The 26,221-nt window shown below is 41.4% G+C and overlaps 1 protein-coding gene and 1 long non-coding RNA gene across 2 annotated transcripts in view; one reads left to right on the forward strand and one right to left on the reverse strand.

The window, feature by feature from the left end:
* The window catches only part of LOC134288016 (uncharacterized), a 286,653-nt gene that overhangs the window by 218,099 nt on the left and 42,333 nt on the right, over positions 1 to 26,221 (reverse strand). The window lies entirely within an intron of this gene.
* On the forward strand, positions 18,394 to 24,575 carry LOC115263986 (inactive selenide, water dikinase-like protein). Its single transcript, XM_029867287.2, has 2 exons — positions 18,394 to 19,180; positions 23,172 to 24,575. The coding sequence occupies exons 1-2, from the start codon at positions 18,668 to 18,670 to the stop codon at positions 23,853 to 23,855; spliced, it is 1,197 nt and encodes a 398-aa protein (XP_029723147.1). The 5' UTR covers positions 18,394 to 18,667; the 3' UTR covers positions 23,856 to 24,575.

The raw sequence follows: 26,221 nt of genomic DNA on the forward strand, positions 1-26,221 counted from the left end.
TTGCTCTGCAGCTTGCTTCGCGATTTTTTGCTGGGCAATCGTCGGAACTTGGTTCCTGTCGTCGTCACCCGTCAAAGCACTCAATATATTTCTTCGTGGTATTGGAACCACCACTCGCGGTGTCTCAGACTCCGACATGCACTCACACTTTTGTTTACGTTTGCTGCTCACACGGTGAGGCCAGCCCGTCACTATCACTAGTCAATTTTTGCTTCTTCGTGGCTTGGCCACTTTTTCATGCCGCTGGGGCACTAATACACGCACACCGTTGTGCAAGTCACTCGACGCGAAGAACACCGATCACGAGTCACGCACAGCTGGCATGGCGACACTGCTTTGCCCTAATGCACCTTTCAATTCCATTCACCGCTGGGCCGAACTACACGCACACAAATGTGCGCCACACTCTCTTGGCGAGGGCTGCTATGCCAAGGGGTTGGTCATTCAGCACACTTCATTTGTGCCGTGATTTTTGAGCGTGCGCCAATATGTGCCTAAACTGTGCCGGTTGTTTTTCAGTGTGTGCCGAAGTGTGCCGAACGTGCCGGAGGTGTGCCGAATGTGCCCAGTGGAATATTTTCTTAGAATGTTTTTGCGCTAATTATAATCCTGTCTATTTTTGGCGAATGTTATTGGTCTAGTCGGTGTTTACCGACAAAATTCCACCCAGAACACTTGTCTAGAATCTGTATGAAGGGATTTTTTGCAATCGTAAGTATAATGACAGTTTGATTCCATACCGCAAAGTTGGATTTCTATGTTGTGCCCATGTGTGCCGGATTGTGCCGGCATGTGTGCCGAGATGTGCCGGCATGTGTGCCGGGCACAATGTGCCGAGTGACCAACCCCTTGTGCTATGCTCACTCTACTAGCCGCTCGGGCATGCACACACTGTAATTGCTGAATGCTTCGCACGGCGAAGGACAGCTTTCACAAACACTCTTTGGAATACGATTCCAAAAATCCCACACTAGACTTTCTCCTCGCCCGACGGCAATCACTAATACATGTGTCACGGACACGTTTTTGCTTCACTGTAGTAGTGAGCCAGCAGCACGTCGTGCCAAGCCCATGAGGTTTCGAAAATTCAACTTCCTTTCGTCAAGATGGCGGCGAACTGTGCCACGGACACTTTCGCCGAGCTTCCGGTACGGTATTGCGCCGGGCGCTACCACACCATCACTTCCACCAAAATGGCGATTTCGCGAAATCGTTCCACGAATGCAAAAACTTTGTGGAGGCGTAACCCATCCACGAAATATCCGACATCAAACGCACAATTTGACGCGGTATCGATCACGACCGAAATTCTCAACACGGCGCGATTAAACTTCCACACAGCAAAAATTATTGTAAAACGCATCGATGTAATGTATGCCGATGTACTCAAATGCCTATGTAATCGTGATTTTCAGATGCGAAATCACACCATCTCGATGCTAAATCACATCTCCTTTGAAATTACACCGAAACTATATCATAATTTCCTATTACGCTAAACCTGTGTGATATTTACATTGAGAAGATGTGAATATTACACAGAAACTGTTGCAACCAAGCGGTTACAACAATGGATGGGTAAAATTACACAAACTCGATGTCATATCGCATCTTTCACGATGCGATAATAAGTCTCGCAACACTGCCCGCCTTTGTTGTGATCGATCGTGAAACCAGCCGGCCGGCCATGTTTAATTTTATTCATCAGAGTTTTGCTCAAGCGGCTGCGGTTTATCCGTATTTTTCCCGGTTTTCCTGTATTTGGTAAGTTTAATTATCTTAAAAAGGTTGTATAATAAACTAAAAGTTGTTTCATTCTGTTTTCAGGACAAAATTATGCGTAATACTAGCGGCGGATAGCCGTTGAAGGTGGAGCCGGCACTTTGTTTCCGGCGAGTTTCCGGGCACGACGAAACTTTGTTCTCTATTGGGTTCCATTGCCTTGAAAAGCCCTGCCGCCGAATCTGCCGGAGTAGAAGCATCTCCCCCACGCACTGTGATGAACCAGATTAAGCCAGGTGAGTTACAATTCGTTCACATTAATCCAATTTGTTGGCCCCTGTTGTTATCGATTTTCACTATGCGAACAATCCAGTCCTTGATATTATGCATGAAAGTGCACTCCCAGTTATTTAAGAATACATTTTTTTTGCAGCGTGCATCAAGCGTATATGCGTCAAGAATGTGTACAATCCCCCGATTCTTGAGAAGTACCGAAGGAGCGAACACAACAAAAAACCCGGGTCCCCTGAATCGGCACGGTTTCCCGCAGATGGAACATCCCCACAATCGAGGCCTGGGTAGAGTTTGTTTGACGGCTCCAGTTTGAAGAACCCCAGAAGCATCATACAGGAAAAGCAATCTTCGAACTGCGGTTTTGATTGGTATCGGCGAGGGTATCACCGTATCACGTCGGCTAATGTTGCATCAAATTATATACAAGGTAATTTGACATTTTTTGATTAAATTTGGAAGTCCCATGTTCTTCATGTAGGTTTATACATAGGTTAACTGTGTGATTTTTTCCATTAATTCATGAAGAAAAGCTTTTTTCTTATAATGCAAAAAAGCAGTGGAAGTTAAAGTTTATTAATTATTATTTTTCAGTCAAATTCGACAATTGTTTCTCCGGTCGTCACTTGCCTCCGATTTGATAATGGTCTGGACGTGAAAACTTCTACTTGGAACATCTTTATGTACAGCCCGGATACATACACCTTTTATCTGCAGGTACGTCTAAATTTATATAGGAAGAAGGATGGTTCCGACAGGCTTTTAACCTTTAATTACCGATGGGGTGATGAAAGTCATTGAGGGTATTTTTTGGCATAATACCCATACTTACCTTATTGATCAGACTAAGGCCTGAGTGTCCTCTGATGTGCGTAGGAGTCGTCTTTATTCTGCTCGGTCCATGGCTGTGCATCTCCAGTTTCGCACTCTGCGAAGGGTCCGTAAATCGTTTTCCACTTCATCAATCCACCTAGCTCGCTGTGCACCACGCATCGAGCTACGCATCCAATGCATTATGCCAAACTAGACCTCAATAACATAATAATTTCTCCGGCGAAAATAGGTTGATAAACTTGAAGCCGCCATTTCCCCTATCGTAATAAAATCATGTTTTTTTTTTATTGGCGTAACGTCCCTACAGGCACTAAGCCTGATTCTCAGGAATGTTTCGCTTTTAGATAATGATTTGTGTAGAATATTTTTCTTATTTCGGAATACTCAGAGGAATACTAGGCATTTCAAATATGAAGGAAAACAATCGATGAAAGCATCGGAAATTATCAGTTTTAAGTTTATTCTTGCATAGAAGAAGTTTACAATATTTTATGGAGAACTATCGAAACACTACACCGAATTGTTTATGTATTTATGTTCAAAGTAATTTCAAATAGTAAGCATTTTGATTCTTCTTATTTCTGGCCATCCGACACCGTTCAGCATCAGCTGTAGTCTAACATCCCCTCATTACTGGTACTAAGCCTAAACACGGACGGTTAGGAAGACATTCGCTCACACCTGACGCCCTACATATCAAACCCATTAACGCATAGGCCGGGACTTACCTACTATCCGAGGAAAGGCGCGATCAGATATTTTTGTCTTAGAAAGACCGACTGGGGTAAGAGGCAACCACGCCCACCACTACACCAGCGACTCCGCTAACCATATAGATTGACTTATCAAAAGGAGGCGATTGTTGGAAAATATTGAGGAATTCTGAGAATGTTTGACAATAGGTATTTGAAAATACCAAAAGATTTTTGGGTAGTTTTCCCGTAGAGCGCATGATTAACAGAAATGATGAATGAGTGTAATTAGTGTGATTACACTCATTCGAAGAGGGTATTCTGCTGGTTCGAAATGTCGGTACAAGAGAAATTATGAAATACATTTTATGAATAAGATTTTATATTCATTTGATATTTTTAGAGTTTATTTAAGACTATGATTGAATATATTTAGTAAGGCGGTGTCCATAAACTACGTAGACTTTTTTTCCGCATTCTCATACCCCCCTCCCCCCACGTAGGCTTTTGTTCATACAAAATTTTCGAAATTTGTGTGGAGCGTAGATTTAGGTAGACACCCCCCCCCCCGTCCCCCCTTAGAGTCTACGTAGTTTATGGACAGACCCTAATTATTATCAAAATACATTTATTTGAGGTTTATGATTATTAATCATAGTGGTTACATGCCTTTGGTTGAATTTCAGCATACGAGCAAGGCTTATCGTAAAGCTTTAAATACGATTATTTCAAAATTGAGTTTTTAAAAATTCTCAAAAATTCATAAATGTTTCTAAGAGATAGGGTTTGCGACCATTTGGGCAGGGGCACCTGTTTTGGGCACTTGCTGATATAACTGCTCAATTTTTAACAGATTTGGCAGATACGTACAGTATCTAGCCATGATCAAAAATTCAAGTCAATCATATTCAGGGAAAAACCTGGAAAGTCAGGGAATGTCAGGGAATTTTTTTCTGGGCCTGGAAAGTCAGGGAATTTTGTTGATGGTCAGGGAATTTTTTGACGGCGTGCATAAAACGATGCATTAGATCTTATACAAGCTCCTACAATTATAGAGTTATAGAATCTAGGTACAATGTTTCTATGAACTGTTGTATCTAGGATTCTGATAAACGATCAGATTTTAATGGATCACTAATATAACTAAAACGGCCGCTATGAAATGAATAGATAGCGCCACCGTAGCCTTGTGTGTTTGACGTAACTCGACTGCTGTCACTGTGTTATCGTCCATATACGGTGGCGCTTTTGTTTTGAAGCAGTGAGTAGCGGAAAAGTCGGCTTCAATGATCCATTATGAGTTTGGTAGTACTTAGTTAACGTATTGCTATTCTTATTTTATGTCAAAATTGTAATTGCAGTCTAGTTTAAAGAAACTAGAAATTCAAACTACATCAAACAGTACTATATAATGTTTGGTAATTTTTAGACTCATTGTTTGTTATCGTTTATCTAATGAAATTATTGGTGGATTCAGTCTTGAGATGCATAGTTATTTATCGCACAGATAACAGTTGATTTTATTTAAATTCTAATGAAGTTCTGTAACGTTTTTGACAAAATCTTTCTGAGATCTTCTATTTTTTCTAGACGTTGAACTGCCTCTCTTCAACTTAGTGTTCTTTGAGCACTTATTAAGAGCCATTAAAGAACTGGAGATAAAAGAAAATCTATCTCTCTATCTTAGTGGGATTTTAGAATTCCTTATTAATTTTTGGTTATAGCCAAACCAAAAAAAACAAACAAAAGAAATAAATTCTAAAATATTTTCCTGAGATCATTGCAATATTTTTCTTTTACAAAAATGAAATGCAAATATGTACCCAGATCTTTGATGCATTTTGAGCCCTGTGGAAAACTTCAACTCAGATTTTAGATGGATTTATAGACTATAGGGAGATTTTACAAAATGCTCGATAGATTCCTGGCAAAATCATTGATATCCCTAAAATATTGAGCAAATTCTTGTTTTTTTTTATCCAAATGCTATCTGTAGTGTATTTGTATAACGCAATTTTTTAACAGATTACCGCAAACCTTTGCTGATTTTCTATCTGGTGCATATTGTTTTCATGTGATTGTCCCATGCACTTTTACTGAAATCATTGCAAATCATTTCAAAGCAATGTCAAGATCATGCACAGATCTAATATCAATTTGCTGTAATGAAACCATCAACAATTTCAAGCAGAATATGGAAAAAATGGTGTTTACCAAAGATCCCAATAGCATTGCAAGTCGTTTGAGGCTCTAGCAGACAGGAGCACAACAAAACTGGAAAGTTTTTTTTTGAGAATTTCCAACAAAATGAAAAGGTAATGTTAATAGAGAGGAATAGACATTCTCTTCTACTTAAGATTTGTAATACTCCAAACAAATACTTTTTTTTATATATAACAATCATAAAATGGCAAACTCCTAAAAGTCCTTCAAGTGAAATGTATGCTGCAAATCTTAGTTTTTGAAATTATTTTGGAAGAAATTTGAAACATAACCTACAAGAAATTCTGTAGATTTGTAATGGGATTCTACCATTTTAATTTAAAGCCAGATTTCAATAATCAAGTTGCTTTTATCAAGGGACGAATTTTCAATAGTGTTTGAAAAGCATTGTCAAAAAAAAAATGGTAAACAGTCAAACGTTATTTCCAGCTCAGGTTATTTAGTAGAAGATTTCTAAAGAAAACCTGTTGGTCTGCCTCAAACAAATAATGTTGTAATTTTCTAAAAAAAGATTACCACGTTTCATGGAGGTGAATAAATTAAAGGTTTCAATAAATTTCTTGGAATAAATGGTTCATTTTTTTTCTATTTTTCCTCTTTTGGAAAACTAGGAAAACTCAAGAAATTTTGTTTTTCGTGAGTAGACACTAGCTTCGATTTACGCGACCTGGAATTTTTAGTTAGGTAGTCTGGAAAGTCAGGGAATTTGATTTTCAAAATTGAGTCGTCACCCTGGTATTGAAATTGACTGAGTTATTGAAGCAAGTGCCCAAAATAGGTCCCCCTGCCCAAATGGTTCCTGACCCTACATCATGCAGAACATCGGATTCTCTCAAGAGGTTCTTCCTGAACACAATCTGTCGGATTTCTTCCTGAACACAACCTGTCGGAGATTTTTATTATTTTTTTTTATAAAATTTTAATTTTTTTTCTTAACGATATTTTGCAGATTATGTTCAGTAAAATTTCTCATGTTATTTTTTAGACATTCCTACAAGATGATTTTTTTAAACAACTTTTTCAAACATTTTTTTAGATGCTGTTGAACTTTCTTCGAAGGATTTCAAAGAGTGATTGATTTAGGGGATTTTCCAAGAGAAATTCCTTCAGAGATTATTTCAAGAAAAATCTTTTTCTTTGCTTGGATCATTTTTAATAAAAGAATTTCTCCCAAAATTATTCCTTGAGAAATGTAATCAAGATTCCCCTACAGAACTTTTTTTTATTTTTCAAAGGAAAATTGTTTCACATCAAGTAAAATCCTACGACGAGTTTTTCAAGATAAACTTTTTCTAAGAGGAATTCTTGCGGGGTGGAGTTGCTGTGGAGATTATCCCAAGAGATTCCTGTAGATGGAATTCATTTGGCGATACATCTTGAAAATTAACGATTCATGGAAATTTTGCATGAAAAATTGCCTTCGGTGAATTCTTAGGGGATTTGTATGATTTATTCCTTTAAGAATTCTGCTAGAAAAAAAATCAGCTTAAGGAGTCCATCCAATGATTCCTTCAATAATTTGTCCGGAAAATACTCCATACATTCATACAGGGATTCCTATATAAATTCTTCAAGGAATTCGTTAAGATAGCTCTCCTGGGGTTTCTTAAGGAATTCATCGTGGATTTCTTCCGGAATTACTCCTGGGGTTTATACATGAATTTTTCCAGGGATTTCTCCAGGAACTGCTACAGCGATACCTGCAGGAGTTCTTCCTCAAACTCCTCGTACGATTCCTTCAGACTTTCTATAAGAATTCTTTCTGCTGTTTCTTCAGAAACTCTTCCTGAGATTCTCTCAAGAATTCCTGGAATTTCTTCAATTTTTTTTCTTGTAATTTCTCCAGGAATTCCTCAAGGAATGCCTACAGAAATTTCTCCAGGTATTCTTTCAAGAGTTCTTCCAGGGTTTTCTCTGGGAGTTCCGCCAGAAATTTATCTAGAAACTAGATGTACCCGGCAAACTTTGTCTTGCCTACTGCGTTTTTTGACGTTCCAAGTATCTAGCCAAGACCTAGTCCCCGGTCAAAATGTATAGAAGATAGATTTTCAAAAACTCTAAATTTCTCCATGTTTTTTGCCTCATAAACCTTCCTTGGGTGAAAACTAACAGAACAAAGTTTAGATGACCAAAATCGGACCTTCCGTTCGCAAGTTATGCGCGGTCCCACGTATGCCACTGCATTTTTATATATATAGATATAGATAGATAGATATAGAAGATTCGTCCAGGAGTTCTAGAAATTCCTCCAGCAATTTCTATAGGCATTCATCCAGGAACTCCTCCAGACATTCCTCCATTGATTTCTCCATGAATTTCGCCAATAATTCCTTCAGGGATTTCTTTTGGATATCAGTAATTCTTCAAGGAATACTAGAGATTCCTCCAAGAATTCCTTCAGGAATTTACGCAGGGTATTCTTCTGGAGATTCCTAGAGAAATTTCTCTAGAAATTCCTTAAGGAATTCTTCTACAAATTTCTCCAGGAATTTCTACAGGTACGTCTCCCGGAATTCCTCCAAGCATTCTACTAGAAAAGAATCCTCCAGGGATTGTTTTTGGGGTTTCTTCAGGAATCCCTCCAGAAATATGCTCCAGTGATTCTTTCAGGAATTCTTCCACGGATTTATACAAAGGAATTTTCTGAAGATTCATTAAGGAATTCCTACAGCCATGTCTCCACGAATTCTTCCAGGAATTTCTGTTGGGTTTCTCCATAGATTCTTTAAGGAGTTCTTCTAGGGATTCCTCGAGGAATTTTTCTAGAAATTTCTTAAAGAATTTCTACAGCTACATCCTCAGGAATTCATCCAGAAATTTCTCCAGGCATTCCTCTAGGGGCTCATCCAGGGAATCCTCCAGGAGTTCTTCCAGAGGTTTCTCTGGAAATTCCTTCAAGGATTCCTCTTGAAATTCCTACGAGAATTCTTGCAGGGATCCCTCAGGAATACCTCTAGAGATTCTGTTAGGAATTTCTCCACGAGTTCATCTAGACATTCCAGCTGGCATTCTTCTGTAGATTTTACCAGAATTCTAGAGATTCGTTCAGGAATTCCTCTAAAGATTTCTCCGGGAATTTTTACAGGCATGTCTCCAGGAGTTCCTCCAGGAATTCCTTAAGGAATTTCTCCCGGAATTCATCTAGAGATTCCTCCAGGAATTCGTACAGATATGTCTCCAGCAATTCCTCCAGAAATTTTTCCAGGCATTCCTCAAGCAAATCCTTTAGGATTTGCTCTAGGGATTACTCCAGGAATTCTTTCAGGAATACCTCCAGACATTCCTTCAAGGATTTGTCCGGAAATTTCTCCAGGCATTCCCTCCAGGAATTCCTTCATGCATTGCTCCAAGATTTCATCCATAAATTTCTCCAAGGACTCCTCCAGGAATCCCTTCAAGATGTCCTGAAGGAATTCCTCCAGAAAATACTCCAGGGATCCATCCCGAAATTTATCCAGGTATTCCTCCAGGAGTTCCTTCAGGGATTCCTCCAAAAGTTTCTCAAAAGATTTCTCTTGGGCTTTCTCCAGGAATTCATCTAGGCTTTGCTTCAGGAACTCCTGCAGGCATTTCTCCAGGATTTCATTCAGGAAATTCTCCAGGGACTTCTCCAAGAATTCCAAAATTTGGGGATTGCTATTAAAAGTATTTGTTAGAATCCCAGAAAATATCCCTAGAAAGAACTTCTGGGGGAAAGCCATATTCTGGACGAATCGCAGAAAGATCTTATGAAACAATTCCAAAAAGTATTCTGGAGAAAATTCTGATGGAACGTCTGAAGGAGTCGTCAGGATGGTCAGGAATTTCTCAAGAATTTCCTCGAGGATTCATCCAGGAGTTCCCCGAAAATATCTCCAGGAGTTCTTCGAGAATATCTCCTGAAGTTCCTCGGGAATTTCTCCTGGAGTTCCTTGGAAATTTCTCCGGAAGATCGTCAAGAATTTCCTAGAGGATTCATCCACGAGTTCCCCGGAAATATCTCCAGGAGTTCTTTGAGAATATTACCCGAAGTTCCTCGGGAATCCCTCCTGGAGTTCCTTGGAAATTCCTCCAGGAGTTCCTCATTGGAAATTCTTCCAGAAAAATATCTCCAGTAATTGCTCAAACATTCTTCCTGGATTTCCTCGGAAATTCCTCCTAGAGCACTCCTTCAGGAGTTTTCCGGATTCATCCATGAGTTTTTTGGGAATTACTCCAGAAGTTTCTCTGAAATTCTTCCAGGAGTTTATAGGGAATTTCTCCAGAAATACCTAGAGAATTCCTCCAGGAGTTCCTTGGAAATATCTCCAGGAGTGCCTCGGATTTTTTTTAGAAATTCCTCGGGAATTGCTCCTGGAGTTCCTCGGAAATTTTTTCAGAACACCCTCGGAAATACTTCCAGGAGTTCCGCGGAAATTCCTGCAGGAGTTCCTTGGAAATTTTTCCGGAAGATCATCAGGAATTTCTCAAGAATTTCCTAGAGGTTTTATCCAGGAGTTCCCCTGAAATATCTCCAGGAGTTCCTCGGAAATTCCTCCAAGATCTCTTCTGGAATTCCTGCAGGAGTTCCTTGGGATTGCCTCCAAATGTTATTCGGGAATTACTCTAAGGAATTCGTTAAGATAGTTCTACTGGGGTTTCTTAAGGAATTCCTCGTGGATATCTTCCGGAATTACTCCTGGGGATTATCCAGGATTTTTTTCAGGGATTCCTTCAGGAACTGCTACAGCGATACCTGCAGGAGTTCTTCCTCAAACTCCTCGTACGATTCCTTCAGACTTTCTATAAGAATTCTTTCTGCTATTTCTTCAGAAACGATTCCTGGGATTCTCTCAAGAATGCCTGGGATTTCTTCAGATTTTTTTCTTATAATTTCTCCAGAAATTTCTCAAGGAATGCCTACAGAAATTTCTCCAGGTATTCTTTCAGGAGTTCTTCCAGGGTTTTCTTTGGTTCCGTCAGAAATTCATCTAGAAATTCGTCCAGGAGTTCTAGAAATTCCTCCAGCAATTTATATAGGTATTCATCCAGGAACTCCTTCAGAAATTCCTCCATTGATTTCTCCATGAATTCCGCTAGTAATTTCTTCAGGGATTTCTTTTGGATTTGCTTTAGTGATTCTTCAAGGAATACTAGAGATTCCTCCACAAATTCCTCCAAGAATTCCTCCAGGAATTTACGCAGGGTATTCTCCTGGAGATTCCTAGAGAAATTTCTCTAGAAATTCCTTCAGGAATTCTTTTACAGTACAGATTCCTCTAGGAATTTCTACAGGTATGTCTCCCGGAATTCTTTCAAGCATTTTATTAGAAAAGAATCCTCCGGGGATTGTTTTTGGGGTTTCTTTAGGAATACCTTCAGGAATATGCTCCAGGAGTTCCTTTGAAATTTCTCTGGAAGAACATCAGAAATTTGTCAAGAATTTCCTCGAGGTTGTATCCAGGAGTTCTCCAGAAATATCTCCAGGAGTTCCTCGGAAATTCCTCCAAGAGCTCTTCTGGAATTCCTGCAGGAGTTCCTTGGGATTGCCTCCAAATGTTATTCGGGAATTACTCTAAAGAGATCCTCGCTAAATTTTCCAGGAGTTCTCCGGCTATTCATCCATGAGTTTTTCGGGAATTCCTCCAGGAGCTGCTTGGGGATTCCTCCTGGAGTCTCTCGAGAATTTCCCCAGAAGTTTATCGGGAATTTCTGCAGAAGTACCTAGATAATTCCTCCAGGAGTTCAATTTCCTCGGAAATTGCTGCAGGAGTTCCTCGGGAATTCCTCCATGAGTTCCTCGGAAAGGAGTAGTGTGCGGTAGTTCGGCAGCAGCAAAGTTTCGCGCGCTCGCTTTGCTAGATTTTTGCGATTTTCTTTCCCCTTCTCTCTGCGGGGCTCCGACGACGGGACGCCAAGCAGTCAGTAGTGTGCGGTAGTTCGGCAGCAGCAAAGTTTCGCGCGCTCGCTTTGCTAGATTTTTGCGATTTTCTTTCCCCTTCTCTCTGCGGGGCTTCGACGACGGGACGCCAAGCAGTCAGTAGTGTGCGGTAGTTCGGCAGCAACAAAGTTTCGCTTTGCTAGATTTTTGCGAGATTGAGTTTTTGGAGGCAAAGTGTACAGGCCGCGTTTTCATTCGGTCGTCGTCTGCGTCTATTTGACTGCTCATCTTCGTACGGGGCGATTTATGATACGATAAATGCAACAAACAACATTTTTTGCGATTTTAGTCAACAGACATTGAAATGTTCGTCACGTCAAGTGTCGGCCCAAGTTCCAAAGCCACGTTGGTTCAAATCACTTTATTTTCTCTTTCGTTAATTTTCGCACTTCGAAAACTATCTGAATGGTTCGTCATCTTCGATGTCGGCATGTGTTTTGTTTTAGTCCAAATGAAAATAAGTGGTTTGATATTAATAGGGTTGCATGAATCACTCCACTTACCAAAGTGAACTCATATCATGCGACCTTTCCCCTCCCCACTAACAAAAAGTCCTTCCCATGACAGACGTGGAGACGCAGAGGTGATCTCGGTCTTTAGTAAGCAACGCACGTCATAATAACATTCCTTTTCTTCCTCGATGACCGTAAGGACGTGGCCGGCGCCGTTATTGACCTAATAAAGTTTGGAATTCTCGAAGATGCACATTGAGGACGGTAAGCTACTCCCAAGCTCCGTCTGTTGGTTCCTTGTGCAACTTCGATTGTTCTGGTCAATCACGGAGTAGCAACTACGAATAGTACGGTCATCTATGCTCATGCTCATGCTCATGCTCAATTCCTCCATGAGTTCCTCGGAAATATCTCCAGGAGTTCTTCGGGAATATCTCCAGAAGTTCCTCAGGAATTCCTCCTGGAGTTCCTCGAAAATTTTTGCAGGTGTTCCTTGCAAATTTCTCCGGAAGATCCTCAGGAATTTCTCAAGAATTTGGATTTATCCAGGAGTTGTTTAGAAATATCTTCAATATTATTCCTCCAGGAGTTCCTCGGAAATTCCTCCAGGAGTTGCTTGGAAATTCCTCCAAAAGTAAGTCAGGCATTATTCTGAGGAGTTCTTCACGAAATCCTTAAGGAGTTCCTCAGATATTCCTTTAGGAGTTCTCCGGGTATTCATCTATCAGTTCCTCGGAGTTTCCTCCAGGAGTTTATCGCGAATTCCTCCAGAAGTTCCTCGAGAATTCCTCCAGGAAGTTCCTCGGAAATAGCTTCTGGAATTCCACGGGAATTCCTCGGAAATTCTACTGCACTCCTCTTCTTGGCGTAACGTCCTCACTGGAACAAAGCCTGCTTTCTCAGCTTAGTGTTCTATGAGCACTTCCACAGTTTTTAACTGAGAGCTTCCTCTGCCAATGATCATTTTGCATGTGTATATCGTGTGGCAGGCACGAAGATACTCTATGCCCAAGGAAGTCAAGGAAATTTCCTTTACGAAAAGATCCTGGACCGACCGGGAATCGAACCCGTCACCCTCAGCATGGTCATGCTGAATACCCGTGCGTTTACCGCCTCGGCTATATGGGCCCTACTGCAGTGCCTCGGAAATTGCTCTTGAAGTTTCTCGGAAATTCCTCTTAAGAGTTTCCTGGAAAGAAAATCTCCAGTAGTTTCTCAAATATTCCTCTTCGATTTCCTCGGGAATTGCTGCTGGATTTCCTCGGGAATTCTTACTAGAGTTCTTCGGGAATTCCTCCAATGGTTCCTTGGGAGTTTTTCTAGGAGTTCTTCGGTCCTCCCTCCAGAAATTTTCAGAAATTGCTACAGGAGTTTCCTCAGAAATAGCTCCAGCGCTCCGGACCAGGAGACCCTCGTGAATACCTCCAGAAGTTCCTTGGGAATCTCCTGCAGGAATTTCGCGGAACTTCGGAATAAGTCCCGAGGAATTTTCGAGGAACTCCTTTAGCACTTCCCGAGAAACTTCTAGGTGAATTCCCAAGGCACAGCACAACTGGACGAATTTCCGAGGAACTTTCCACAGAACTTCTAGAAGAATTCTCGAGGAAGTCTTGGAGAAATTCCTGAGGAATTGCCGACATAGTCTTGGAAGAATTCCCGAGGAATTCCTGAAGGAATTTCCGATGAACTGCTGGAGGAATTCCCGAGGAACTCCTGAAGAAATTCCCGAGCAACTTCTGAAGAAATGATCTTGAAACTGTTGGATGAATTACCGGGGAACTCCTAGGAAATCCTGGACGAGTTCCCGAAATGCTACTGGAGAAATTTTCGAGGAGCTCGTGGAGGAATTCTCGAGGCACTCCCGAACAACTTCTGGAGGAACTCCTGTAGAAATTCCTGGGGAACCCTTGGAGGAATTGCAAATAAAATCCTAGAGTAACTCTCGAGGAGATTCCGAGGAATTCCCGAGAGACTACTTGAGAAATTTCCGAGGAACTGCTGGAGGAGTTCTCGAGGAGCTCATGGAATGAACTAACGAAGAAATTCCCGATGAACGCTTGGAGGAATTTCCGTGGAACTTCTGGAGATATTCTCAAGGATATCCTGGAGAAATTCCCAAGGAATTCCAATGGAACTGCTGGTGGAAGTCCCAAGAATCTGCTGGAAGAATTCCCGAGGAACTTCTGCACCGATTTCCGAAGAACTCCTTGAAAAGTTCCCAAGGACGTCCTACAGAAATTATTGAAGAAACTTCTGCAAACAAGTCCGGGGATGGAATAACCTTGAAATTCCTAGATGAATTACGGCGGAGTTCCTGGAGGAATTCCCGAGACACTCCCGTGGAATTTGTAGAAGTATTCTCAGAATTTCGAGCGACGAGTGCGCCGGAAGTATACGGTGTGCAGGGCGTGTTGCAAGCATGCCGAACAAAAACCCTGCAAAGTTGTTGTTCGCCTATGAATCTAGTTGGCGCAAGAAGGCATTGAGTGCAGAGTGCACCATGGGTGGACCAGGAGTAGCCGGCACGCCAATTTCTGACGAGATCGGCAGTCATGAACCAAGTATTGGCGTGTTCTTGTTGATTATGCTGATATATTAAATGTTATTTTGGATGGTGGAATGATCGCAAAATAATAAATCCTTGAATCAGCTTGAACCCATTCAAATTCCATTACTAATTTCTCCATGATCTTTTATTTTCAGAAAACTAGTGTAACAGTTACCTAAAAACTTTCGTTCTTCAACCTCAGATGAGGCCGTCGGTACTTCTGGTACCTACATCAGGAGTTTTTTTGTAATTCAAATCTTCAAAAATTCTCGTTATCAACCGTGAGAGCCTCAAGGCCTTGCAAGTCCGTTTGATCCTCGCCCCCGGACTGAGCAAATGGAGATAACAGCGAACGAGGTCCACCCATACACTTCGGCACATCCACGACATTGACTTAATTACCAAGGACTGTCCAAAGACCATCAGCAGAGAAAAAGTTAATGGGAATGAAAGATTCAGTCGGTCATATTTGGAGTGATGTGTAAGAGAACGTAATTTTGATGTTTAATTTAGTATTAAACCATATATTTTTTAATAGGATACCACTAGGTGGACGGCACGCACGGTAACATACGCAAAGGATGGAGTCCTCTATGCGCGACCTATCGGAATCTTTGTTCACGCCTCTGGTGACAACAATAAACGTAACGAAAGCAGCTGCACCAGCCGCCATGATCAACAGTTCCAACGAATCTTTCTCTTCCGGTCCAGCAAAACTGCGCCAGGTGTGCCTAATGCGCCGTCGACGGCATAGGAGCACAGCATTGCCTACGCATTGTATTATAATAATTGTCATTGTATTGTATTATAATTGTATAATAATTGGAACATCATGTTCAATATATTCAGTTTAAGGCAGCCTGAAAGAGTTGTTCAGCCTAAAGATCCATGTATGCATAGGGAAACGGTATTAGCATCTTATTGTACATTTTCCTAGTGTATGCAAGTAAATCTCGCTGCTCAAGAAGTCGTTGTCATAACTAAAATGCGCAATAAAGAATACAATTTCGTCATTTACGCTTAAAATCCACAACTTTGTTCATTAATTTATGAATTCTGTTCAACGGATGATTGAATTGCTTTTTATCCTTTTACGACATTTTGATTGTAATAATTGAACAAACTTTAACCCGTGAGTAACTGTTATTTTAGGAAACATCAACAAAATGTATTGTCGTAAAAGGTTAAAAAGCAATTCAATCAACCGTCGAGAAGAATTTGCAATTGTTTACGTCGTTTCCCTATTACATTGCATCGATTACATCGCTACGAGTACGTCGAATCTATTACATCGGGAGAATTACATCGGATCCGTGTATTACATAAATCGCCCGTGTGTACATCGTGCTGTGTAATATCACTCGATCGATGTAACGACTTGGTTGCAGCGATTTCAATGTAATATTCAACAACTTTTTTTGCTGTGCATTCCAGAAAATCCGGTCGAAACGGACCAAAATGAATGTCCAACGATAGCTTAAAACGCGATAGGAATGGAGTTTATACTTCGGACCGCAAATGAAACATGACCGTCGTGTACAATGTTTCTTTATTAACTCACTCCAAGACTCACTCTCTCTTTGATACAGTGGTGCCAAGACGGCCAAACTTCAATCAAATATAATTACACCGAGGTAAATCTCATTTTCAAATTCAAGTGTTTTTCTTTACAGTTTAACATCGAATGTTCAAAAGAAAACTAATCGTTCATTGACCAATCTTTGGAAAGTCGGGAAATCTCAAAAGCGCAACTTTAAAGCATCATTCGAAACCTAGTTCGGAACCGAAAAGTTGAACGATTGGTCACTCACCGGTGCTAACTAATCAACCAACTTTTTAGTGAAATTCGATGTTTGATTCTTTCCTAATGAGCTCATCGAGGAGCTCATCGCTATGTTTTCAAATCATGTTAGGCTATTTGGATCAATATTGTAATATTAATCCCCGATAAACTTATATTATCTAATATAAAAATCATTTGAGCACATCTATCAAATATATAAGTAATGTTATTGATATTATGTGTCATACTGAATTGTTTTTATGTGTGATCACACATCAAAACAATAAATACGAAAAAAATAATTCGATATGTGCGTCACACATAAACATCATTTGTCCAGACACATTGCAAAAATATATGTGTACGAAACATAAAATAAATATTTGCAGTTTTTGCAGTGTACCATTACATTGCAAGAATTGAAAGAGAAAGTGAACAAAGAGAGCCTCTCAAATGCAGATAGGACCTATTGAAATGTTTGGCCTGACTTATGCTTTACAAGGTGCTGAATAATAATGCGCAGAAGAAACCAAAACGATTCGATGCAAAATCGCAGTTTTATTCACGATCCCGCATTTATACTAACTGCGAGAGGGGTCCAGTGGGGTTGGAAATGCGCAATATCTAACATAAAGCGTGAACTTTTGTGGAAATACAGTAGACGTTCGGTCGGTGCAAACGGTTTAACGTTTAACTGCAATGCTTTTTAACTGCAAAACAAATTTGCAGTTATCGCACCGCCAAATGTCAGAATGGTGCGCCATGTTAGCCCAAATAAACTTTCGGATGAAGTTCACGTTCATTTTACGTCAGTTGATGGTTTGTTGACATTGTCAGGCGTTGCGGTTATCGGATTTTCGTTCGCTAAGTGAAATTTAAACATGTTGCAGTTATCGAACGTCTACTCAATACCTCAATATTGTCTATCCGGTTGGAATCAAGACAGACATTCAATCGAAAATTGCCATTTTCTTGGTCCACAAGTGTCGCAACTGTTTCGCATCTAGTGCGCTGTGTTGCTGACAACAGCGTGAAGGATGCGCACTACTTTTGACATGATTCAAAAACGTCGCGAGTTAGGTCGCGTCGCGACTTGATTGTGCGACGTCCGGTTTGGTGGCGGCCCGACAATATAGTCCTCGGAAAAGTCGAACATCGATTCGATCAACTGCTCAAACGTAGTAATCCTACATTATAGAGATCTGCGGAGGCGGCCATTGTAAGCCAATCGTGCAGAAAGAACTGTCAAAGTGTGAGCCAAATGAACAGGCTGATCGTTCGTAAGAAGGCGTCGATTGAACGGTATTGCAATCTGAACTAAATAAATTAAAATTATTTATTTTTAATATCGAGAAATTGACGGTATATGTAAGTTTAGTAAAAAGAAAGAATTTAATTAATTCTGCTTTCAAAAGCTCAAGCTTATGACGAAACTTTTGTTGCTGCACTTCTCGAAAAAACTTTCATTGCTGCTTCTTGCTTCATTTCTGCCGATATGTTTAGCTTAACACTTTGCAATAAATTTCAGATTTCATCGATTGCTCCGCTATTTTTTTCAAAATTTTGAAAAAAAAAATCTACCATAATTAGAAAATGTAAACAAAACAACTTGAACCACTACGAAGTCACGCACAAAGTTTGAACATCTAGCTTTGCAGCAAGTGTTGGCAGCTGATGTAAACAAAATGAACAGCGTTGCCGAATCGACATATGTAACTTCCGCTTATCTCTATGTAGAGGATTTCTACTCAAACGGTGCCGCCAATTTCGAGTGTACCAAACTCTCCACAAAGGGGGTTTCGCCTTCGTGGGTTCCGCTTTTTGACAACCCCTGCTCGCGTGTGAACATGCCTTTACCGCCTGATGCCAGCCGGGAGAAATTTCTAGATTTGCTCCGCCAGCGCGACTACCGCTACCGCAGCGCAGGGTAGCCAAACTTTCGATTTTCCCCTCCACTGACAGACACGCGCCAGAGCTTGGACATAACAGACGCTACGTTGCTGAAGAGTTGGTGGCTCGCTCCATTCAAACGCAAGCATAAAGGAAAAATTTTCTTGTTGCGGAGTCGGCCATCTTGGTTGAAGAAAATTTTGAGTGTGCATCACAGTCAGTGCGCCCAAAGGGAGAAAAAAAAAACTTCGAGTGAAGCCGATTTTCGGTGTGCGGTGTGTTTGATTACAGTGATTCAGTGAAACTCGGTTGTAATTAACTATTCGTTGGAAAATGGGTGATTATCATCACGATTCGCTTGGAGCTACCCAGCTCGATATGGGCGGCAATCCGGGAATGGTGCTGCGGCGTGCCTTCGATCCGACCGCCCACGACCTAGAGGCTTCGTTCCGATTGACGCGCTTCGCCGATTTGAAAGGCCGCGGCTGCAAAGTGCCCAAGGACGTACTGGAGAAGTTGGTCTCGTCGCTGCAGCAGGATTACACCCAGGATCCGGATGCGGCCTACCTGTCCATGTCCTCGCCGCGCATCGGAATCGGTCTGGATTGTTCGGTGATTCCGCTGCGGCACGGTGGCCTCTGCATGGTCCAGACGACGGACTTCTTCTACCCGATTGTGGACGATCCGTACATGATGGGCAAAATCGCCTGTGCCAACGTCCTGAGCGATCTGTACGCCATGGGAGTGACCGAGTGCGACAACATGCTGATGCTGCTCGCCGTCAGCACCAAAATGACCGAGAAGGAGCGCGACGTGGTCATTCCGCTGATTATGCGAGGATTCAAGGTAAGAAATTGGGGCTGGGGGTGAAGAAAAGCCGGTATCAACAATAATAAGTCACCTAAAATTGGAAGGGGCCTAGTTTCTTTTGATACGATTGGCAAATTTTAGCTGACGTTACATCATTCGGGGCCTATCCGTTACAATGTAATTTTAGTTTTCGTGTGTTATTTTAGGCTATAGATTTGTCTTTCTTGTTTCTAGTTAGTAATTCTAGTTAATTTACTTATGAAAACATAAGATAAGTTAATAACATGATGCTATTATAGTAAATTGTAAATTGTAATTTATTATTCAACGTAAACCTGTCAGTTACATTAACTTTTAACCAAGTCAAGTATCAAGTATAGTACAGATCTTGAAATACTCAAGGACAAGGTATTTGGAGTGCATAGCTCCAATTTTCTCGAGCACAAATCTGAGAACCATCATACGTATCTGGCTGAAAAAGTAACTTGATGCTTGCTTCCCCACAGTAAACATTGAGTTAAATTTTTAGCCAAATCCGTTTGACGGTTCTCTAGATTTGTACTCGAGAAAGTTTAAGCTGTGTACTCCAAATATCTTGTCCTTAATAATAGGTAACCGTCCAACCTTCATGGTATCAGCTGGAGAAGAAGCATTCTGGGCGTCTACAACTTCGAAAGTCTAGAATCCTCAGCGAATTTTATGTAACAGGGAAAACCCTGGAATATTAAGGGAAATTTTACACCGATAAAACATTGCATTGGATGGTATGAATAACAAGTAACGTCCCATGTGCATTTTTGGCAATATTGAGATTTTGCAGTTTATGAACATGAATCATAGTGTACTGTCCAGAGACGAATGCCCCAGAGGTTAAGTCTCTCTAAACAAAAAAAAAAAAAAAAGTGTACTATCATATAAGGAAATAAAATCATATACAAACTGAATAGAATTCATCTCACTGACAGATGACTTGAATTCAGCTCACATGAATCGCGGGTTTAGACGGGGCAAGTGAGACGATTTCGTTTGACTTGAATGAAAAAGTTCAACATGTTCAACTTTCGTTCAAGTCAAGTGAGTTGCTCTTTCCGGAGACTCGTTTTACGATTTGGCATGCTGTCCTCTTTCAAGATAGCGGCTCCTTTATGGTTCATTGCCGTGTGAGCCTTTAGTTTTAAGTTATTTTTGTAATGTTATTTGAAAAGAAAAAGAGGTTTTGTGCCTCTTTGAGAAAGATTTCGTTTTTGAAATGCCGAAATCACTCAAAGGGGTTTTTCCCTCTTTCTAAATTTCAAGTTAAAATAAACAATAACCACAGACAAACAGACGTCTCACTCTACTCACTTCTCATCGTTACCCTTTTTAACGGTTAGTTCAAATATTTTGTAGTTCGCAAATCGCTCGGTCACGGCGCTCGCATCGTTTTTGCTCCAGTTTGACGTTTGCTCACTACTGCCACCTACTGAGTGGTTTGCGTAACACAGCCTGGTTAGCATTGGGCGATTATGTTTTCGTGACGACGTTTTTTATCGCAATTTGTTCCAAGTGATACGTCTGTTTGTCTGTGCAATAACAATACAGTCGACTCTCTATATCTCGATATTGAAGGGACCATCGAGATAAGGAGAGATCGATGTGAAGAACCAATTTGTAATGCACACTAGATTGAAAAACCCTCCGTAACTAGGAAAAACCGTCAACAAACAGATGTCACTTTGCATTCCCAGAATGTTTTGCACCTACGAAACGAGATCTAGTAACCTGATAACACAGACAAACAGACGTCGCACTCTAGTCACTTCTCATCGTTACCTTTTTAACGACTAGTTCAAATATTTTGTAGTTCGCAAATCGCTCGGTTGCGGCGCTCGCATCGTTTTTGCTCCTGTTTGACGTTTGCTCACTACCGCCGCCTACTGAGTGATTTGCGTAACACAGCTTGGTTAGCATTGGGCGATTATATTTTCGTGACGATGATTTTTATCGCAGTTTGTTCCAAGTGACACGTCTGTTTGTCTGTGCTGATAATATGGGCATATCGACATATGGAGAGCAAATCTAGACCAAAAACTAATCAGATCGCATCGAGATGAGGAGATATCGAGATAAGGACACAGACAAACAGACATATCACTTAGAAGAAAATTGCTTCCAAAACATCGTTTGGCATCTTACTAGCACCCTCTAGAATGCTCAGTCCGAAGCATTCATTTGCAAGTGTTGTTTCCCTCGGCTCGATGTAACAATTTTGCAGGTGACGACTCCCCCGTGGCGTCATGCATTCATAAAACATGAATGAAGGTTCATGATTGAGTCATTTTATGTAAACGTTGATCGGCGTCGCGTTCATTTCTCAGCAAAATTGAGGCACAGCAGCGCCACCATGACAGATGCGAGCACAGTCCGAACCACACTTTATTTTCAAAATGACCGTTAAATTGTGCGATGATTGTGATTTGAGTAGTGTGTCTGTTTGTCTGTGATAAGGAGATATCGACATGTAGAGAGTATAGACACTATAGATTCCATAGACTCGCGGAGACATGGTTGAGCAATTCGACTTTAGTGTGTTTTACCATGAATTTAGAGTGTACCGAGCGAATATGACGTCACGCAATCCATTATCGCTATTGAAATCGTGACGTCATGCTCGTTTGGCTACACGAACTGACAGTTCGTTTGGCTACAGTTGTCTTCGCCTTCGCGAGTCTATGGAATCTATAGTGTCTATAGTAGAGAGGTAAAATGTATGCAGATTGAAGGGACCGACCAATACATCGAGATAGAGAGAGATATCGAGATGTAGAACATCGACATGTGGAGAGTCGACTGTAACAATAAGTGAGTTGCTCATGTGAGATGAATGGTGGTGTTTACTACACGTTCAATTCGCATTCAATTGGGCATTTTCCATTGACTTGAATCAAGTCAATTGCACTGTCTAAACCAGGCGTTAGTGAGATCGGAGAAACGTCAGACTCCCGCCTGCTGATTGGCTGCGACGACTTCATCCGCGACCAGTGAAGAGAATTGTAAGACAAAAGAGGCACGAAACAGGCAACAAAGAAGACGAGGCGATTACTCTTTATCCCAACTGGTAACATGATCTCGAAAATTGTTGTTGCAGACAAAACGAAACCTGAATTTGTTGCGTACTTTTCAATTCGTGAATAATTACCAACCCAAAATAGAAACTTTTTGATGATACATCTTCAGCAGTGTTGCATTGTTTACCGACTCGAAAATCACTATGCAAGCCTTAAAAATCTCTAATCTAGTGTTGTACGATCTTTGTCCTATTCTGTTCAAGTTGAGACAAACCTATGTCGCATTGGGTAGAATGTCGCAACAAATTCAGGTTGCGACATTGTCGTTATTGTTGCGCGATGGTTGAATTTTGATTCACTGTCCGCGACGGATTCTAATCTTCGCGTTCGATAAGGGGGGAAACCGTCAATATTTGCCTCACGAACCTCCGACACTATATCGGAAATATAATTCAAAAATGTTCGCAAAGTTATCTTCTTTTTTCGGCGCTTGCAGCGCACTCAACCACGTTTGTCATAATCCGGAAGTTTTTTCACCAGATCTTGGATCTTGGAAAACTCTTCAAGTGCACATCCACTTCTATGGGTCACGAGACGCCTCTGGCGCTTTCCTTACTTTTTCGGCAAGGACTTTCAGAAAATCGCCACCAAAAGCATTTCTAAAGACAAGGTGTAAATAGTGGACTGGTCTCAGCGAGAATTACTCAGTTACGGTGCTCTGACATGCTGACAATGTATTGTCGATCATCATATTCGTGATGTTCGTCTGACTAACATGCCTCTTTATGTAAACTAACATGCTTGCCAATATGTCACGCAACTTCAATTGAACAACCATACAAAACAATTATAAAACTTTATCAAATGTTTGCCACCTTGCCCTATAAATATGCATGGTGATCCATTTTGTGACTGTTCCTCATTAACTAAATTTGCCTTAATGACCTAAAGTAAACAATTTGATCTACTCTCTTTCGCAGGATTCCGCTCTAGAGGCCGGTACGTCCGTGACTGGAGGTCAAAGCGTTGTCAACCCTTGGTGCACGATCGGAGGAGTTGCGACCACCATTTGCCAGCAAAATGAATTCATCGTCCCGGACAATGCCGTCGTGGGCGATGTGCTAGTCCTGACCAAGGCCCTCGGAACTCAAGTGGCCGTCAATGCTCACCAATGGCTCGATCAGTCGGAACGCTGGAACCGCATCAAGCTGGTCGTCTCCGAAGAGGACGTTCGCAAAGCCTACCATCGAGCGATGGACTCCATGTCCCGGTTGAACCGAATCGCCGCTCGGTTGATGCACAAGTACAACGCCCACGGAGCCACGGATATCACCGGATTCGGTCTGCTTGGTCACGCCCAAACGCTGGCCTCCCATCAGAAGAACGACGTATCCTTCGTCATCCATAACCTGCCGGTGATCGCGAAAATGGCCGCCGTGGCCAAGGCCTGCGGTAACATGTTCCAGCTGTTGCAGGGCCACTCGGCGGAAACTTCCGGAGGATTGCTGATCTGCTTGCCACGTGAACAGGCCGCCGCCTACTGCAAGGACATCGAGAAGCAGGAAGGATGCCAAGCATGGATCATTGGCATCGTCGAGAAGGGCAATCGCACCGCTCGAATCATCGACAAACCACGAGTGATCGAAGTTCCCGCTAAAGAGTAAGATCTCTCAATCTAGCGTTCTTTCCTTCTTTCATTATCCAGTTTTTGACGAATCCGACCGACAAAGGATTATCTGTTAAGATATTCTACTGTAAGTTTGAACAATTCCACAATCTGCTGAAGTAAAACTACACCTAATGATCACAATCACTGGGCAGAGAATATGTTTTTACACGGTTTTATTATATTCTATTTTTGATTCAAAACCTATTTTCATTGTTCAATAACTAATGATGTTTGATTTTCAGCAATAATGTACACTTCATTGCACAATATTTTTGAATCAAAAGTAGAATATTCAGAACCGGGGAACAACTATTTTCTGCATCATTTGAGCTCTTTTTATCTGTAGAAAGTAAGAAATCAGATTCTTTATAAAACTTAAGTTTCTATTAGTGTTTTATCAGAGTGAAAAGAAGTAAGCCAGTCAAGAATGTAAGAGCAAGAGACAGACAAGCAGAAGTGTAACAAACAAAATAGACGTAAGCTCATTTAACATGTTTTCTCCTAAATCCAACTGTATCACCGGTATAAATACTATTGATAAAAAATATAAAATTTACTGTGGTGAGCACGCAAGCCAATTGCGAATACATGCATAATATAAATTTTTCGTTTTATGAAAAAGCATTCAAATATATTTTAAAAAAAAAACTGCGATTGCAGGCAAAAAACTTTTTTTAAACGATAGAATATGGAAATAATAAATTTAATCAAAACATGTTTCATTTTATTATTTTTTCCGAAAGTCTGAATTACATTTTAGAGTTGTTTAAAAAGTTGCATGATCATTGGGGAGGAGCACGCTAAAACTACTCAGCACTAAAATGTGTAAGACCTACTCATAAGTGCATAATTTCCAGACCACACAAAAATGAGTGACAGTTACACATTCTCAAAAAACAGCTCGTACACTCGTCTAGATGCGAAATGTTGATTTTTTTTTGTTTTCCAAGGTCACTAGTAAACCTAGCTAGATTGGCGTACAAAAATTTTTGAGAATTTAACGATTTTGCGGACACTGGAGCTGATTTTGTAAATGTGCAAGGGTTACACATTTTTGGTGTAGTCTGGAAATTATGCACTTTAGTGCTGAGCGGCGTTAGCGTGAGAATGAATATGATACCGCTCATTTACATACATACATTTATTTGTTCAACATCATTAAGACAAGACATAACAATAGTACGATACAACACTTCATCCTCGGTCGCGCCCAGGTCACGCTCCACTTGGTCCGCCCATCGTGCTCTCTGCACTCCACGCCTTCTTGTGCCAACCGGATCCGTTGCAAACACCAGCTTTGCAGGGTTGTTGTCCGGCATTCTTGCAACATGCCCTGCCCACCGTATCCTTCTGGATGCTAGGTTCGCCGCAAAGTGCAGCGAGCTCGTGGTTCATCCTTCTCCGCCACACACCGTTCTCCTGCACACCGCCGAAGATCGTCCTTAGCTCGCGTCGCTCGAAAACTCCGAGTGCTTGCAGGTCCTCCTCGAGCATCGGCCATGTCTCGTGTCCGTAGAGGACTACCGGTCTTATTAGCGATTTGTACATGGTGCATTTGGTGCGTGGGTGAATCTTTTTCGACCGCAGTTTCTTCTGGAGCCCGTAGTAGGCCCGACATCCGCTGATGATGCGCCTCCGAATTTCACGACTCACGTTGTTGTCAGCCGTCAATAAGGATCCGAGGTAGACGAATTCCTCCCACCTCGAAAGTATCCCCGTCTATCGTAACACTCTACCCAGACGGATCCGGTCGTGTTCGGTTCCGCCTACCAGCATGTACTTTGTTTTTGAGGTATTCACCATCAGTCCGACCTTTGCTGCTTCGCGTTTCAGGCGGGTATACAGCTCTGCCACCGTTCCAAATGTTCTTGCAATAATGTCCATGTCGTCCGCAAAGCACACAAATTGACCGGATTTTGTGAAAATCGTTCCCCGGCTGTTGAGCCTGGCTCGTCGCATCACACCTTCCAGAGCGATGTTGAAGAGTAGGCATGAGAGTCCATCACCGTGTCGCAGTCCCCGGCGAGATTCGAATGAACTGGATAGTTCACCCGAAACCCTTACGCAGTTTTGCACACCTTCCATCGTTGCTTTAATCAGTCTAGTCAGCTTCCCAGGAAAGCCGTTTTCGTCCATGATTCTCCATAGCTCTGCGCGGTCGATACTGTCGTATGCCGCTTTGAAGTCGATGAACAGGTGATGCGTTGGTGCCTGGTATTCACGGCATTTCTGGAGGATTTTGATAACTTCCCACGAACTCATTCGTTTTAGGTGACAAACGACGGAAGATGATCTGGGATAGCACTTTGTAGGCAGCATTCAAAATAGTGATCGCCCTGAAGTTCTCACATTCCAAATGGT

The sequence above is a fragment of the Aedes albopictus genome, chromosome 2 (genome assembly GCF_035046485.1).
Source record: "Aedes albopictus strain Foshan chromosome 2, AalbF5, whole genome shotgun sequence".
NCBI lineage: Eukaryota > Metazoa > Arthropoda > Insecta > Diptera > Culicidae > Aedes > Aedes albopictus.